Here is a 19,303-nt window from a genome sequence, read left to right as displayed (position 1 = left end):
TAAAGTGCATTTCTCCCTTTAGTCACTAATGAGGTATTTTCTAACCTTGTTCTTTGTTTTACACACAAACTGGCCATGATATTTTCAGAGTTTTTGCTTGGGCTTCAACTTCTATCCATAGCTGAATGTTGGAATACATCTGATATTTTAGCCTATATCTAACTCTTAAAAAAAAAACTAGATAATTGTAATAATTAAGACCTATAGGTCCTACATATTGGCCTACAATGTTGAGAACTACCGTTTTTGTTTTTGTTTTTTCTTTTTTTTTTCTTTTTTTGATTCATCTTGTTTTCCCTTGAGTCTTCAGCATAAGAGACAAGTGAAGAATCATTTCTCTCTGTTGACTAGCTGGAAAGGGAGTGAAGTTAGCCAGTCAGATTCTCATTATAAAATACTCAGAAGATGTTCTGGAAGAAGGTTGGTCTGTGCACTTTTTGTCCACTACCCTCTGTATTTCTACCTTTCTGTAGAATCTGTAGGTGCTTAAAGATGATTCCGGTGGAATGGTATGAACATTGACTCTCAATTTCAGGGGAGACACTGCAGAGAACCCCATACCCAAGTTCCAACGTGCTGCCCTGGAAGAGCATACCTCTCACTTAAAAATAAAAGCCAGGAGGGTGTATTATGCAATAAATAATGTGTTACATATGTAAATGGAGCCAGGAAAACAATATTAAGGGAGGTCTATAAGATTAATTATATAAGTATGCACTGTAACTTGATATACCTTATCTTGTCATATGTTACCCTGCATCGTTATGTGTGCTTTTGGTCCCCAAACTTTAGAAAAGTTTTTTCTTTCCTTTTTTACCCCAATTTCAGCTGTGCTGTGAGACAGTAACACAAGGGTTACTTGGCCACATCTGGTATCTCTTTTAAGGAACAGTGCCTTGTGGACCCCATATGTAACTGTGCTCCTATGCAGGGAGAGATCCCAGGTAGGCACTGAACTCCCAGGGAATAAGAGCAAGGCAGGAAGTTGAGCCCGTTTTCCTGTGTGGGGACTCTCCTTTGATGGCTGCGCTTCGACTTTAGGATTTGATATTATAAAGGAACAAATGGCTTCCTTACAGGTGTTTGAAGCTGTGCATCAAGACTCCTTTTCTCATCTCTGGAACACCCTACACTTCTTTCACGTCTTCTCCTGTACAGGAAATGCATCTTCAGTTCTTAAACTTTTTATAACTGTAAGATTTCCAAATCATTTACTGTATTGGTTAGTTTCTTTAGGAAATTAGCCTGATAGCTGTGATTTTTTTTTTTTAAATACTGAGGAATGGAATCCAGAGGCACTCTCTAGCTGAGCTACATCCCTTGCCCTTTGTATTTTTTTTTTTTTTTTTATTTTGAAACAGTTTGTAAGTGTTGAACTTAGGATCCTCCTACTTTAGCTCCAGTGCATTTGAGTTTCCAGGCTTGTAATGCCATGCCCAGCATGACACCTGTAATTTCTACATGGTTCATATAAGAAATTTCTGAATCACAATATATTTTGGCAGACAAGCCCAGACTGTAGGTACTTACTAGACCCTATTTATTGGACACTTCATCTAGGTTCAGAGGTGAGCTGGTGAAGTGATGTCTCTGTTCAGGCTACATTGGAACACTTTTTGTTTACACGTGTGCCCTGAGACCTCTGAGTGGTGATTCATGCTGCACCCTCTGCTCAATGTGTATTTTAATGTGTAAAAAGAGTTAGCACATTAATAAAAATATTTAGTGAACATCATCTGGGAATCTAAGAAATGGTAATGCCATCTCAGCTACTGTTTCTAAGTTAGAGATGTTGGTTTTTCTTTGAATTCATTTAATCCACATTACAAATAACTTACTGAGTGTCCACCATATGTCAGAGGGTCTGTGTTACTTGACTCAGGAAATACAGAATGAATGTGACCCAGCTTTTGCCCTCAGTAAACTTGTAGACTCTTAAGGAGATTGCACATCTACCTGCCCAACGTAAATTCCCTAAGAGAGAACTGCATCTCATAGGGAGGAATAAGGAAGATATCTTAAAGTAAGAAAATTATATTAGGATAAGATTACAGGCACAGATTGTGTTAACTGTAGTCTTTCCAGTGATAGGAAGTAGAGATGTGCTGTTTCTTGTCCTGCCTCAATGAGTGAGGTTTGTTGAATGCACCACAGGAAGTGGGAAGGACAGGAAACCAGTCTCAGCAGCCACCCAGGGAGGCCTCATGGAGAAACAGATAGTTCTCTGGTGGCGTGAGAGCCCCTCTGTCATCTCACCACAAGTCAATGCCTATTTCCTTCTCCAGTGATCTTCACTGTGGACACTCGGCTCCTCTCAATGGCAAAGGCAGCGTGTATATGATTCCCCATTGCACTTCTCAGGAGAGAAAAAAATCGTTTTGGCTAATCTACATTCAACAATGAGCACCTCTGCTGGGCAAAGCTCATGGCAGCGGCCTCTTAGGCAGTTTGCCAACGTGCCAACCAGAGGATACATGTTTTTTGGCCTTTCCTGATTCAATAAATTGTGTACAAGACAAAACCATGGATCACTTGGTATAGAAGAGTGTATTTCAGACATCAGCATGCATATGAATCCCCTGAGGACCTTGTGGAAATGTGCACTCTTGATTCAGTGGCTGTGAGATTTCAGGAATTCTCTGTTTCTAACGAGCTCTTAAGCAATGCTGATGTTTGTTGCCTCTTCTCCTGCTTCTGTATGAATATGACTATGCAGAAGGCAAGCACTCCATGTGGCAGACTTGTGGTTGTGAGGTGGCATTTCATGAGGGGAATAACTGTGAATAAAAGCGTGGAGGAAGGTGTGGTGTTGAGGTCTATGTGTGTTTACATAAGGCCAATTTGGAATATAGTTAAGGTCAATAAGGCGTCTTTAGACCAAAAAGTCAGTATTGAAACAATTCAGATATAGTTTCTAAATACCAATGTTGTTTAGGTTGGCAGTTAGTCTTTTCATAATTTTAATCCAAAGCATGGTAAGCAGCTGAGTATGAATTTTCCTTATTCATATTCACTTGAGAGCTTGCTGCATGACTCCTGTCAGTTTGTCACTAGTTCTGTTTTGTTGGTGAGAAGGGTGGTAGGACATGCAGTAGGACATTTATCACAAGCAGTTGGGAGCCACCATGCCTGGTTTAGACACCAAGTGTCAGATTCCTTCATTCTGGTACCTTGGGAGAATTGCACACTTCTCATTATCTTTGTTGGAGATCCAAAGACGTGAGTTCAACATTTGTTCACAAGGATCCTTGAACCATAATAATGTCTGATATTCATAGAATGAGTCCATTTCAAAGTTTTATTTCTACTCATTTCATAAATAAAATCTAAGACTGATTAAAAAACCAAAGAGGCCTTTTACACTTTTATTTAATGATACTAGAGCCCAGCAATTTCAAATCATGGATTATATCTAATAGAAGAGAACTAAATTAAGTATTCAAGTCCTCCTGACATATTGGCAGGTACAGGAGGAAAAATGATGTCATTTTTTTTCCTTTGCATTTCATTCACTGTCTTCAGAAGGAAGGCTCCATTGATAGTGACATCTGTTCTTCAGTGTTCAATGACATAAGGGAATAAACATAATATTTTATTTTCTGAAACACACCCATTTCAACTCATTCTTCTTTGAAAAATGACTTATTTTAATATTCGTGGTCAATAAAGGCAAAAACAGTTATTTTAAATAACTGAATCATGAGATCTTTTTTTTCTATCCAAGGAAACTTCCAATTTTTATGAAAATCTTGAAAAGGATTTTCATAGTTCACCTTTCATTGGGATTCATGTAGAATTTTGAATTACTGAATAGTTTAACCACTTAACAATCTTTGACTGCTATGTTTTAAGTTGTCAGTTATTAAAGAAGGAACACTGCTGAGTGTGAGCAAGTGTTTCTGCACAGTTAGAAAGTGCTGACTTTGGAGTCAGATAAATGTATATTTAAATCTCTTCTTAACACATACCTGCTATGTTACCTTCATACTTACTTTGTAGGATTATCTTGAAGATAAAAAAAAATATTGCATAATATTTCCGTTTAACAAAATTTTTTTAAAAAGACATGAAGATTTTTAATTTAATGACAAATTCTATTATTTTATCCAAAGTTAAAAACAGAAGTACTTTTGCATTTTCACATTTGTGTAGGAAAGCATTATTTATTCTTGACGTAAGTGAAAACTTCAGTGCTTTGAGTTATAAACAGAAGAGCTGTGATTGTAATTGTCAGTTAATTTATGTAGTGGAATCTCCATTATCAAAACGTGGTGATCCAAAGAAGTAAGTGGTGATATTGTGCATAGTTTACCAAAAGAAATTCAAATTGGTCTTCAAAACATTAGTACATTCACCCATGCTGCAGTGTCCTAATATGCAGGAGCCTAGAGAAGAAAAGTTATAAATGTCATTCACTTTCATGCATTCATTCAAAGTGATAATTCATTTTAATCAAATGAGGCTGGGGAAAGTCTATTATGTCTATATGAATATATATATATATATATATATATATATATAGAGAGAGAGAGAGAGAGAGAGAGAGAGAGAGAGAGAGAGACACACTATAAATACTCTGTGAGGGTGGCATACTCCACTGCCATTCAGGTAAAGGAAGGCAGATAAAACATTTCCATGTCAAGTGGAAGACAAATATTTTCAATGAACATGTACACAGATGCTCATATACACCTCCACATAGTGAAAATATGAAGACCTCTTTTTTTTATTTATATATGACAGTGGAATGCATTACAATTCTTATTACTCATATATAGCACAATTTTTCATCTCTGGTTGTATACGTAGTATATGCACACCAATTCGTGTCTTCACTTCATTATTACTTTGGTAATAATGATCATCATATTCCACCATATTAATAATTTCATACCACCTCCCTTCCCCTCCAAACCCTCTGCCCAATTTGAAGTTTGTCTATTCATCCCATGCTCCTGCTCCCTATCCCACTATTAATCAGCCTCCTTGTGTCAGAGAAAACATTCAGCATTTGGTTTTGGGGGATTGGCTAACTTCACTTAGCATTATCTTCTCTAACTCCATCCATTTACCTGCAAATACCATTATTTTTTCTCTTTTATTGCTGAGTAATATTCCATTGGTATATATGCTACATTTTTTTATCCATTCATCTGTTGAAGAGCATATAGTTTGGTTCCACAGTTTAGCTATTGTGAATTGTGCTGCTATAAACATTGATATGGCATGAAGACCTCTTTTTGATGGTTTCCTCAATACAAGCCACAGGGTCACTATATTGACACATTTCTAATTATTTTATTCTTTGCATTATTTTTATAGCTAGCCTTCCTTATATTGGAAGCAAACCAAGGGTACCCATTATTTTGGATGCTGCTTCACAGCAGATGGTTAGTATAGCAGTGTATTGTTTAGTGTGTTTTTCATGTGATGAAGTATCTGTGGGGCTTTGATTTCATAAAGTGAAGCAAGTCATTGTTATGAAGAGCAATGAAAAACCTGGGAAATTGATGGAAGGGAAAAGTGAGTTAAAGAGAGAAGTGTCTGGATCTGAGGCATTGAGAACCATCAGGTTTTACTCCGTGCTTCCATCTGGAGATGTTCATAAAGGCAATTTGATTTCTACAACTTCCCAAGTGTTGAATTCCAGTGTGGTCTATGAACAGCCACATCATTTTTGCTAAAGCAATTCATTCCTCTTTTAATAACAGAATATTCATGTCTTATTCCGTCTCTGATCTTGTTGAAAGGGAGGCATTTTAAATTGTAACACTTTCGCTAACTTCCCAAGCATCTCCATTCTTGTTCTTTCAGTCTGTCTACAAGTACTTAATATTATTTTTCTCTGCACAGATCCAGTGCCCCACTTGCCAATTCATCTGGTGTTTCAAGTGCCACTCTCCTTGGCATGAAGGTGTTAACTGCAAGGAGTACAAAAAAGGAGACAAACTGTTGCGTCACTGGGCCAGCGAGATCGAGCATGGGCAGAGGAATGCCCAGAAGTGTCCAAAGTGCAAGGTGAGATGACCTTTTGGAAGAAAGGGAAGAAATGTGTACGTCTGAATGTAATTGAATAATATCCACGATATTGAAGTGAATCATATTTATGATTATCTGAACACAGGTATGGAGAAAGAGTATTTGCTGTTTCATTTTAGAAGAGAAATTGTATCATGTCTTAAACTTAACATTTTATATATAAACAAGGTATATTCTTATGAGTTATTATGTATTTGCATTACATTACAAAATTTAAGGAGACCACTTGAATTAATTTAAAACATCAAAATCTTTATTTTTTCTTTAAAAATTAAGAAGGAAAAGTTAATTTGGAAATGATATAAACATATCATTTCTAGCTTGCCACACTACTGTAATCCCTACCCAATTAATTATGCAGGCTTTGAATCCTTACCGTCCTTTGCTTTTCTTGTCCTTTGGCCATTGCATATCACTTTAGGATTACTTTAAATTGATCATTTCATTTCTTTGTATATTTCTTGAGATAGACACTAATACTCAAAATCAAGACTTATGGATTTTATGAATCCCACTTTAATTTCCCTCTTATAATGTTTCAAGTAATCAAGAGTTAATAGACATTTGAGCTGAAACCTGGATATTGAAAGTTAGCTATGCGAATAGCAAGGGAAGATCCTCTTAAAGAGAGATCACCAAGTAAATTCAGCCAAAACAACAAACAAACAAACAAAAACAAAACAAAACAAAACAAAGGTTCTTATAAGATAGGGATCTGTTGAAGTGGTTTTTTTTAACTTACTTTAGAAAATTTTATGTGTGTATATATGTACACTCTACTATATGTGGTTTTTATCTATTGCCAAATTTACTTTTGGTTATCATATCCAAATTGAGCTTAATTTTCTTTTAAGAGTAACTCTGCAATTCCTTCTTTCCTGGAGACTTAGAACAGATAAGTGAAATTCAAATTATCAGAAATACTTAAAATTTTAATAATTGTGAATACAATTTGAAGTAGTAAAAGTATTTTATAAATCCTATTATTGAGAATAATACTAATATATGGGTCTACTATTCCAAATTCACATACTGTTTTATAAATACCGTAAGTAAAATGTATAGCATGAAATGATAATGTTGTATTTTTGGCAATTGGAAGAAATTTTGAAATAGTTTAATTGAACCAGCTTTGTAAAAAGTGATGTGTAGAGATGTGTGAGCTAAAGCTTTGTCTGTTTTCCCTGTAGGAGGCAAATTCATTCCGTTATTTATTTATTTATTTAGGTCTATTTCAGCTCAGTGCATCGATTGTTCAGTACCCTTATATTTTTCATCCCATTGAAAAACATTTTAAAAGGAGGACCTTTTTCCTTTTTTCTTGCCTTTTGTGTTTATTTGAAGCTACTGCTCAGTTTTAAACCACAGGCTACTGGGAATTTGAGTGCTGTTAAGTCATTCTACTTAGCACTTTGCTCATAAGTATACTTTATATCTCCCTGGAAAACTGTAAAAAACAATTGCCAGTCAGCAGTTCTGGGATTATTCTCTGAATGAACAATACTGCAGCATTATGCCTTGAGGAAATTCTGATTGAAATGAAGTCATACATAAAAACATACGCTTATGACTTTAATCCCTTGATCTAACATTAAATCGACCCTCGTGTGTAAAAGAAAAAGCAATGAAACAAGAAATTTTCTGAGCACACTAATAACCTCCCACAGTTTTGACAAATATAGATAATCAGTTAAAAGAAAACCTGCATGCTGATTCCCTCTTGTAGAAATAGCTCCATGGTCTGGGCTTTAAGAAGAATTACCTTTTAAATAGAAGAAAGGAAAAGAGCCAGGGAATTCATTTACATGACTACATTGTAACTGAGAACCTGTTTTCTGGTCAAATTCACATTTATGAAATTTATATTCATCTAATTCATGATTTATGACGTGTTTTGAGTGCAAACTTTTTTTTTCTTTTAAGTGCAGCCTAAAAGATTTTGTTTATTCTGATTTTTGTTGTTGGACCTTAAAATTATGTTCCCCCCCATGAAACATTTCTATATTTATGATAGAAATTGAGATAAAATTAATGAATTCATGTTTATTTTACTTGCTTAGGCTCTTTCCATAAATATATCTCTTAAAATTTATAAATATAAAAAAGGAAGATGGTAGGAGGGTTGGTAAAACAAAACTTTCATGTATTCTCTTCAGATGGGCAAAGCCATTGTTATTTATTTTCATATAAATGCTTTTAATATTAATAATCAAATATATGTAAAATTTTGTTGTGAGCAAAGTATATTTATATTTTTGTACCCTGCTATAGGTATATTATGTTTTAAATTCAAAATTGTAATGGATTTTTATTTTAAAATAATCATTTTATTTATAAAGGTTATAAAACATATGCTGGAAATTTGGGCAAAGAGGCAGAGTATTCAGTCCTGGACTTTAATCTACTCACTGTGTCAAATGGGGTTTTTGCCCCATTGGAATTACTTTTTGTAGTGTTTTATCTAAAATATGCCAATAATTTGATACATTAGTTTCTTCACTTAACAGCCCAAACAATTCTAAAGCCTTTTTCAGAACATTTCATTAACTGTGTAATATTTGTGTGAATATTTTACCTTTCTACACCACAGCTGGTTTAGGTTTGTGTCTGTATATAATGTGCTGATGATATTTATCTTGAATGTATCTTTTTTCCATGTTTTGAACCTCTAAAACATGCATAAAGGTAGAATTATTGGTTAAATATCAGTGCTTTTAGTTTTGGGCATGTACTGCCAATTTGCTTTCTAAAAGGAATGAAACAATTTGTAATTCTATGAGAAAAATTTTGAGAATTTGTTTCTGTGTGAACACTTCTTTAATTCTTTAAATTTAATAGTTTTAAAATGCATTGTTCTCACATTTTGCACTTTCTTATTTACTTATGAACTGAATATAAATATTCTTTTAAAATACAATATGTTTTGTAGTTTATAATGCAACCTTTTTAAAGTTTTCTGTTCATATCCTTTGCCTATTTATGTGGCCTAGATTGGGGCATAAATTTTATTATCAAATTATGTGAACTATTTATTTTAAAATGTTTTCTGGTGTATTTTATTTACATATTTTCCTTTTTACTCAGATGATAGTGTTTTTTGTTTGTTTATTTCTTTTTTTTACTTGATAGTCCTTATTTCTAGGTTAATCCTTATCTTTAGGCTTGCATATATATTTTTGAAATTTTTTCAAGTTTTTCTTTTACCATATATACCTTTCTCTTACCTTTTGGACACACACATATTTTTTTTATATATTTACAAATCTTTCATACATATTTTTCTTCTAAACTTAATTATTTATTATTCATATGTTTGATTATAAAGGTCTGTTTTCTTCCTGTCTTTAAGCCATTTGATTTCCAAATATTTGAACTCTTTAATTGGCCCATAATTTATTTTCGTGATTATTATACATTGAGTACTGAAACTAGTTTTTCCATCTTGGAATGGTTATTAAATAATTCTCCTACCAACTGATTTGTAATTTCTTTCTAAGCACATTTTAAGTTTTGATACATAAGAGTCTCTTTTCTTAGCTACTTAATCTTACTGCTAATTTTTCATGAAATTTATGTATCCATACTGATGAATTTTAAATGATTATGCCTTTGTAAAATCTGCCCATTCGGCTGGGGTTGTGACTCAGAGGTAGAGCTTTCACCTAGCAGGCATGAGGCATTGGGTTTGATCCTCCACAACACATAAAAATAAAGATATGTGTTCACCTATAACTACAAAATAATTATTTAAAAATTGCCCATTCAAGCAGAGTTTGATTATCTAAAAATTCATTTATTTGGTACTCTCAATAGAGTAACTCTTTTCTCTCCTTTACTTCTCCCATAATGAGATTTTTACCTTTTTCTAAAGTGGAAAGACCAATTTAATACTTGGTATGGTATTATTAAGAAATTAACTTGTGCTAAGAAGTCAAAATTAGTATTATAATTCATTTTTGACAGATAATAAGTTTTAAAAGTTTTTTTCTCACATTTATTAGAAAATTTATAAGTGTGTTTTTTTTCACATTAAGGTAAACATATACAAACATTTCTGGAATTTACCTATTTATAAAACATTTTATGAAAATTTTATGTTACTGTGTTAAGATCAACTTTGGTTAACATCTTTATTTGAATGCCATTGCCTTCTAATACAGAATTTTCTTCAGTCAGTTACAAAATACCATTTGTTATCTTACAAATGATTTTTTATAAGATTTTTACTCTACAGAAAACCTGTGCTAATATTGAGTTTCTTTCTTATTTAGTTATCAACAAAACTAAATCTAGTTTATGAAATTTAATGTTTAAAATAAATTTAAAGAAAGTAAGGAAATTAAATTTTGTTGAAAATATGAAATATCTGTTCATTTTTACACACAAAATTCATTTTTAGACTATGTTTGATGAGATACTAAAATCTGAGTTAGATGCACACCTAAAAATAACAGTAATATACAAGATAAAACTATAAATACCATGTTAATAGCTTCATACATACTTAAACTTTAGCTTTTAATTATTATCGGAGTTATTATTTGTTAGTAATTTTTTGTGTGTGTACTGGACAGTGAATCCAGGGGCGCTTAACCACTGAGCCATATCCCCAAACCTTTTAATATTTTAAATTTTAAGACAGGGTCTTACCAAGTTGCTTTGGGTCTCGATAAATTGCTGAGGCTGGCTTTGAATTGCAATCCTCCTGCCTCAGCCTCTCAAGCCACTGGGAATTTGGGCATATGCCACCATGCTTGATTGAATTTTTTTTTAATTGTGAAAAATTCAATATTTTTTTAAATCATGGTAAAAATCATGTTATATGACTTAGGCTTACTATTTTCAAATGCAAATATGATTTTTAAAAATTTGTATTTCATTTGAAAATTTAAAAAAATTCCTCAACTAAAGTGCACAGTCATTACAATTGTCTTTAAAAAATATATATGTTTTGGGTCCGGGAGATCTAACCCAGAGACACTTTACCACTGAGATACATCTCCATTCCTTTTTATTTTAAGACAGGATCTTACCAAACTGCTGAGGCTTGCCTCCAACTTGCTATTGTCCTGCCTCAACCTCCTGGGTCACTAGGATTACAGGTGTGTGTGCACCACCTGGCCCAGCCATTTGTAGTTCTTTAAATGATAGAGTAATCTACCACTGACTAAACTAAAGGAAAGAAACGAAACAAGTATTTCATTGTTTCCTTTCCAGAAATGGCTGCCACATATAGTTTTATTGTTCAGCATACTTTTTAAGAGAAACTTTTAATGAATATTTATTATTAAATATGTCTCAGGTAGTAGCATATACCCATTGGATGTTTCTAAAGGCCTAATAGTATTGCCCAATATGATAACTATCATGAAAAATAAAAGCAGTTAGGAAACCTTCAAGAATGTGGGTAAGGAATCTTTAAGAATAGTTAATAAGGGCTGGGGCTGTAGCTCAGTGGCACAGCACTTGCCTAGCACGTGTGAGGGCACTGGGTTCCATCCTCAGAAACACATAAAAATAAACAAATAAAATAAAGGCATTTTGTCCATACATAACTACAAAAGAAATAACTTTTAAAAAAAGAATGGTTAATAAGCCATCCATCTGACTCAAAAGGTTTACTATTAGCTAATTAGTATTGGTTATTCTCCAGTTAGCCAGATTTTGACATCTAGCATACCATGTTTTTCCCTATTGAAGTTTCAAATTGTTAAAACACCATTTTTCCAAAGGCCAGACTTCTGAAATCTCAGTATATATTTTTAACACATGAACTTTTAAAATGCAGGTAAAAAATTCAGGCCCTTTTACCTGATTATGTGAGGCAAGCAAGAGTGTAAAGCAAGCAGGAAGTTACAGTCAAGAAACATTAAATATACAAAGGAAGCTTTATACAAAGCAAGAATTATTGCTTCAAAAATATTTCTGAAGCAAATATCTCAATATGTCAACATAATTAAATATGGGTGGTGAGTCCCTATGTAGCTGTTACATTGTTATCTATATATTTTTTAAATGTTTGAAACAGTTCAATATTAAAAATAAAATCTAATCAGGAAACAGGAGGTCCATAACATCACAGCTTTTCCAGAAATGTGGAGCTTACAGAAAAACAACTCTTTCGAGATTTGGCTGCTACACACACACACACACACACACACACACCCCACACACTTTTTTTCCATTCTTCCTTGGGTAAAGTTTAAGTGTTGCTTGGAATACTGAACTTACTAAACCAAGGTTAGGGTTAATGTTTCTCAGAACAGTTTGCTTTTTTATTGATTTTGGAAATTAAAAGGGAATTCATCAAATTCTCTTCTCCAAATTATCTTTTTTCTTAATGTCAGATTAAATAAATATTTATTTAAACACGTATGTAATGTGTTAGAAATGTAGTCACAATTGACTAGATTACCTGGAGTTGACCACCTTGATTTTCTTCTTATAAATAATTTCACATCTCTATGTAAAACATTTAACAAGACATTGAGTAGAGATCATTAATTAAGAAATTATACTTTTTTGGTTGGGGATGGTGTACTGGGAATTCAGGGGAGCATTATCATGGAGCCACATCCCTAGCCCTTCTAATTTTTTTTTTTTTTTTTTGACACTGGATCTCACTAAGTTGCTTAGGGCCTTACTAAATTGCTGAGGCTGGCTATGAACTCATGATCCTCCTGCTGTAGCTTCCTGTGTTGCTGGGATTATAGGTGTGTGCCACCACACCTTGCTAGGAAATTATACATTTTCTTAGGTTAGAATACAAGTAATGTGATTTATGAATTTAAATTAAGTTATTTATTTTATTCCAGGATCAACACGTTTCTGATTTCTAGGTGACAAGATAATCACTTTTCTGTTATTAAAAGAACATCCATGCGTGGGTTTAGCTTAGTGGTAGAGGATTTACCTAGCATATGGGAGGTCTTGGGTTCAAGTGTCAGAACCATTAAAAAAAGAAATGCCAAAATACTATTAGGGGTTGCCGAATTCTGATAAGCCATTTTTATTCCATGTTTACAAAATGTCCTTGTCCAGTGATCTTTTTTTATGGTATTAGCACAGTAATAACACTGTTTAATACCTACTGACATTTACTGTATGTCTGTCTCTATAACAGTTATTATAATTATGTTTTCCTCATCAGATCCTCAGGTGTGATAGTAAGATGCTAATTCCAGTATGCTATCAAGATCTTAATCATTACTTGTCTTTTGATAAAATTTTGAGATGTTACACAGTAAAAATAACGTGACAGCCTTAATAGTGTGTATAATAGTCTAATTTAATTCTCAAAAGAAAGTTGTAAGGATAAAGTATTTACCACCATTCTAAGACATAGAGCCAGTTTCAGGTTGATTGAGTAACAACCAAAAGGAGGACTAAGGAAAATAAACTATGCTAATTCACAATTTATTGTGAATTTGCAATTAAGGGAAATTACTTTTAGAGATATTTCTCTTTAGATATTTTATCCTCTTAAGTCCTATAATAGGATGCTTTGGGCAAGAATATATTGATTCAGAGGAAATGATTAATTTTCTTCTGTTCACATAAGATTAACACAAAAGCTATGACTTTGGTCATTTATATCTGAGCCATAGCTATGTAGCTTGTAGTTACTGGGGAAAAGGTTGGCATATCCATGTTTGCTCTTATATATATCCTACAGTTCTTCAGTACTTTATTTACTACTGCAAAAGCACAGGGACTGAGGGTAGCTTCCAAATAGTGCCACTCAGGAAATAAAATAGCTTCCACTGGATCACTGATTTACCATTTTTAATTTTTCATATTGCATGAAATATCTTAGTTTGGAGCAGTGATTATTACTGCTATTTTCCCGGTGTGCCGAAGGATGAACTGTAGACATGAGAATAGCCTGATTGTTTGACAGAAAATACTTCCTGGACTTAGACTGTGTTGCCTCTAATGCCCTATTTTTAATGCCAAAAAAAGGAATGCTTATTTACTATCCCAAGATTTAAATATATAATGTGACCACCTGTTACATTTCCTTAAAAAGTCAGAAAATTCTCCTAGTTTGAATATAATATAGAAATAATTAAAATATTATAATATAATATATATCATTGTGTAAATACATAGGTAACATAACATTAAAACAAATAATGATGCAATCAGATTTATACATACCCATGCATTTAAGAAATCTTAAAGTGACATTCAAATTCTATGGATACCTGTCCTTTGGATTTAACATTTTAACATAAAGACAAAAAGAACATTTTGTACATATATATGCATATTTATATGTATTTATATTTATATGTGTATGTAGTTGAAGTACTGGAACTGTGTTTTGGGCTGATATATAAAATGGAGTTATGCTCTAAATGCAGTCAATCTTTCCTCATTTTATACAGTAATAGTGTGACAAAAAACTTCATTGTGTTTGTAAACTATATAAACATTCTTTTGTGTTTATAGGTAAAATAAAGTTAGGTTTCTAAGTTCAGATATTTTTCAACAGATTTTCTCCAACACAAACATCTAATGCATTTAAAAATTTTACAGAAAGAGTCTGATTCTTTACTGTGCAGGAGATCCCAAGCATTGCAGGACATCCATAATGCCAACATTAGCCACCTGTGTGAGTTAATTATCCCCCTGACTAAAAAGAAAAAGAAAAATCTGAAACATCTCCAGGGAGTTGAGTGCCCTGTTGAGTTTGTTATAGTTGATGAGGGCTTCTGAGAAGGATGAAGTCCAGTGAACCATGTCCACAGGGGAACATTTGAGTTAAAAGCTACTTACTCATTTTCCCCTTGGAGTCTGATGGGGCCATTTTTTTTTTTTTTTTTTTTTTTTTGCTAGGGGATCTTAAGCTCTCTTAGATAATGCATTCATTTCATTTCAAGTTATAAGAGTTGCCGTCTCTGTCTATAGAGCAAATTCAAACAAGAATTCAAAACAGAGGCACTGGGGTGATTCAGTGGTATAGCACATGTTTTGCATGTGCAAAGGCCCTAGGTTCTGGCACCAAAAAACAAACACCAATAAAAAAAAGGAATTCAAAACAATACAAATTTTGCTGGTGGCAGCAGTTGACATATCGTAAAGTTTTAGGGAACTGTGGGAAAAGGTGTATATCCAAATACTATGCAGCCTCTTCTCTGGGCTCTAATAGACTTCTCAAATGCAATAATAAACTTCTCCCCCAAATAGTTCTTCCCATAACTCTCCATCTCTCTAAATAACCATTTAATCTTCCAGCTGCTTGAGCCAAGAACTCTGTGTCATCCCAACTCTCTTTTATAACTCACTTCTAGTCAATGGATTATCTGACTGAAATTTATTCAGAGTTTGAACTCATACCAGGATTCCATCATCAACAGTCTGGGGCAAGACATCATCTTTCCCTTTCCAGGATTCTTACAATAGACTCCTAACTGGTTTCTCCCACTTTTCGATGTTCTTAACCCAGCACCCAAAATGAGACTGTTTCACGTGAGACAGTTCACATCACCCCTCTGATCCCTCTGATTCAAACTTTGTGGTTCTCATCTTAAACAACGCAAATGCTAGTCCTATGACAACCATGTGACAGTTCACAGCCTGAACATGCTTCCACCCCATTACTCCTCTAGCTGCATATACTTCCTTCTCCCTGCCACAGCCATGATGCCCTCCATGCATGCTTCAAAACATCTCAGGGTCTCTGCACTTGTTCTTCCCTCTGTCTAGAGGTTCTTTCCCCCAGACATCTACATGGCTAGTTTGTTCACTGTCTTGGAGTAATATTCAGCTTCCTGATAAGGCCATATAATTTCAAACCTCCTCCCCTTCTTCAGTAGATAATATGGAGCTAAAATAAAGCACATGTCATATTACTTATCTGTAGCCCTCTATTTCTTATTGTTCTTTAAGGTAATGGATGTATTTTCAGCCATGAGAGTAAGAATTTTTTTTTTAATTAATTTTGTTCTCTTGAGAGATACTAAAGATACTTCTTGTGTTTATAGCACTTGTTGGGCACTCTGTAGCACTAAATAGATAATTATTGAATAAATGAATTTCATTTTTCATTCTTCCTCATATGGACTTTGAATATGGATCCTTTATATGCTTTGTAAGATGTGTTCCTTTTTCTCATGGACTCACAGAAGGGAGAGATTGTTGTTAGACTGACAAAGATTAAACACTATTGTACTTCAGTAGGGCTTTGCATAGAATAAGGATGATGACTTTGATTTTGCCTATTTGGCCTGGGAATGCCTACAAAGCATATAGATGTGTGTGACTAGCACATAGTTGCTGTTTGAGTCTGAAGCTTAGGAGCTAGGTCTACAGTGGAGATAAAGAAAAAAGATCCTGCGGAGGGGAGTCAAAGCCAGGTGAATGTGGAAGCAATCACCCAAGGAGATTGTGCAACATGATGCGTGTGGATGGGAATAAGGGATAGGTGAAGGGCAAGCAACCTGGGGGAGATCAGAAGAGAACCTGGAAAAACAATGTCACTAAAGCACAAGTCCATCAGAGGTCTGGAAAGGATGGTGATTGACTGATTAAATAATACTGGAAGCTGCAGTACAATAAAAATTACAAGTGTGTTCATTGAATTTTGGAGTTAGGAGATCCTAGATAATGCTTATTTATTATTTTAATAAATAGTAATTGAGAATATGCTGTGTATTGGGACCAATGCAAGGCCCTTTATTAAGGAGTGAAAAAGATATGCATGATCTGGGCCCTTGGAGATTTTCTTCCACCCATTGATTAAGTGGAATCTCTATGAAAATAAAAAACTATATCCCACTTTTATTTTTTAGATTCTATATGATCATTTTATTAAACTAAATGTAAACAACTTGAGGGAGACTGGTACTATTTTATATATGTTCATATGTGTAATGGTTAATCTCTTATTACTGGTTTTTGGTCTGTGGGATGAAGAATATCATAGGCACAAAAATAAACAGTTGTGTCTTTTTGTGTCTACTACAATGTGAACTTATTATCAGACTCTTACTGAAGAAATGTCTGGCATATTCTGAACATTTCATCTCATGACTTTAAGTATACAGAGGTATCAGCAACATTTGGGTCATAAGTATTCAGTTCTTTAAGTAGCCATCCTTATCCTGATGGAGTGAAGAAAATGTGTGTGTAATAACAAATCAAGTAGCATTTGGGATGGCTGGGGGTGCAACTCAGTGGCAGGGTACTTGCCTGATGTGAGCAAGGCCCTGGTTTCAATGCCCAGTAGCGCGCACACACACATACACACATACACATAACATCCATGGCTTGTGAATACTCAGTTTAAGCTAATGATTAGAAATACCTAGTCTATTTCCATCTTTTAAGTAAAAACAGAATTTTGATGCTGAATTGTAGTCACTTGGGTAATTAGTTTATTTTTTAGTGAGCTAAGCTGATGAATGTTTTGTTTTGGGAAAAAAATGAACCATATGTGAATATAATTTTAATTTATTTTAAAGCTTTATGTTTCAAAAACAAAGATGGCATTGTCACAAGCATGCCACTCAAAGATATACCCAAGGAACTCATTTAGCATGTGAAATTTATTTCCCACTAAGTGTCAAAAAAAGTTGTGTTTTCTGTTGTATGCTAACTGATGTCATATCTGTTCATTTCTCTATTGGTATCAAATAATAAAATATTTATATATAATCAAGATATATTCAATCCACAATAGTACTAAAGAAAGCACTGTGTACTTCAGAGTTGGTAAATCATGATACCATTTTCCACAATTAAATCCCTGCCTTTATGAGTGTAAAATATTCAAATTAACCTATAGAACCATATATTCCTACAGTGTACAAAATTACTGAACATCCTTATGAGATCTTACTTTTTCAATTCCTGTGTGGTAGGACCAATAATATTTTAGTTTCATGCTATGTTCAGAATATTATAATATAATAACAATATTAGTACTAAGGAAAAACCTTAAAAGAGAGAATAGAAATAGCAGTTTGGGTATTTAAATGGAATAATAAATAGGCCACATAAAGATTTTAGAACTCAGTGAAGCAATATTATAAACCGATATAAAATGACAGAACTGCATGTAAAATTTTGAGGCATATATACTATCATTGACAAGTTTAACTTATAAGAACAAGTTTCCCATCAGAAAAAGTTTTGATGCCATTTTGAAGGAAGAGTGTGGATCCAGAGAGCAGCAGAAACAAGCAGAAAATCTTAGAAAAGCAGATGTATTTATCTCATAACCTCTACTGTGAAGATTACACTTGATTAGCAAAGAATATTTTGACCCTCTGGTTTTACTTTAACTTCACAATAAAAGGTTGCTTAGCATAAGAAATTTGAAATTTTTCTCCACTCACTAGGATTGTTATTTCAGCAAATCACTTTTCTGAGTTCCCATTAAGAATAAGAATGTCCATTTCATGGTGCAGTTTAAAGAGCTAATCTTTGTATGTAGGATGCTTGGCACAAAATAAACTCTAAACAGATATCAGTCCTCTTCCCTTTATAGGCTCCATACAACACTGCTGTCTGATGAGGAAATCTGTTAAATGGTATCATTTCCATTTTAAGATCAAATGCAAAATATAATCGAAAAGTTGAGTGTAAGATGTTTGAGGTGCACAGCAATTATCTTCAGATGTGTTTCTTAGTGCCCTGATGGTTTAAAGAATCATGAAAGGTTGAAGGGTCCAGTAGAACTTTGGCCTAGGTTATACCTTCATGCCATCTACTGTGCTGAATTAATATGGACACACAATCACTAATAAACAGGCACCACTAGGAAAGTGCTGTTTTACTAGGAAGCTAAAAAGCTTGAGCTCTGGAGACCCTTACCTACACGGCCCCCATTTTTGGCCTTGTATCTAATTTTTGTTTGTAATTGCACTCTTTCCTTTAAAGAGGGTCCCTGAAATTAAATAACCTCAGGCCCCATAAAACCTGTATTCACTACAGCTGCACTATCATATAAAATTTTTAAAAAATCAGTATTACTATAAAGGAATAGGGTGGCCAATAGCAAGAAATGTAGTTTTTGTTGCCAAAATAATAATTTGTTTGTAATCCTTGAGCACAAATGTTCATTTACCCTTGACCACAAACACCTTGCCTATCTGCAGGTACTCTAGTCCAGTGTCAGTCCAAGAAAGGGAGAGAGACCACCTGGCAAGGAAGAGGTCTGTAGTTATATTATCCAATTATTTGATTTCTCATATGTTTAGGTGGATAAAGGTAGATGAGAACCCTTTATACTGATCTGACTTGGGTGTGCCAAACA

At 33.8% G+C, this 19,303-nt stretch overlaps 1 protein-coding gene across 3 annotated transcripts in view; it reads left to right on the top strand.

Moving 5' to 3' along the window:
• Nucleotides 1-19,303, top strand: part of Rnf217 (ring finger protein 217) — a 127,453-nt gene that overhangs the window by 89,206 nt on the left and 18,944 nt on the right. For all 3 annotated transcript variants that reach the window (XM_026380761.2, XM_077801611.1, XM_077801612.1), the window contains exon 3: nt 5,854-6,018. In XM_026380761.2, the coding sequence (XP_026236546.2) occupies nt 5,854-6,018 (165 nt within the window). The remainder of the gene's footprint in view (nt 1-5,853; nt 6,019-19,303) is intronic.

The sequence above is a fragment of the Urocitellus parryii genome, chromosome 8 (assembly GCF_045843805.1).
Source record: "Urocitellus parryii isolate mUroPar1 chromosome 8, mUroPar1.hap1, whole genome shotgun sequence".
In the NCBI taxonomy this organism is placed as follows: Eukaryota; Metazoa; Chordata; class Mammalia; order Rodentia; family Sciuridae; genus Urocitellus; species Urocitellus parryii.
The sequence above is the reverse complement of the archived record's forward strand: the minus strand, read 5'-3'. Positions and strand labels throughout refer to the sequence as shown.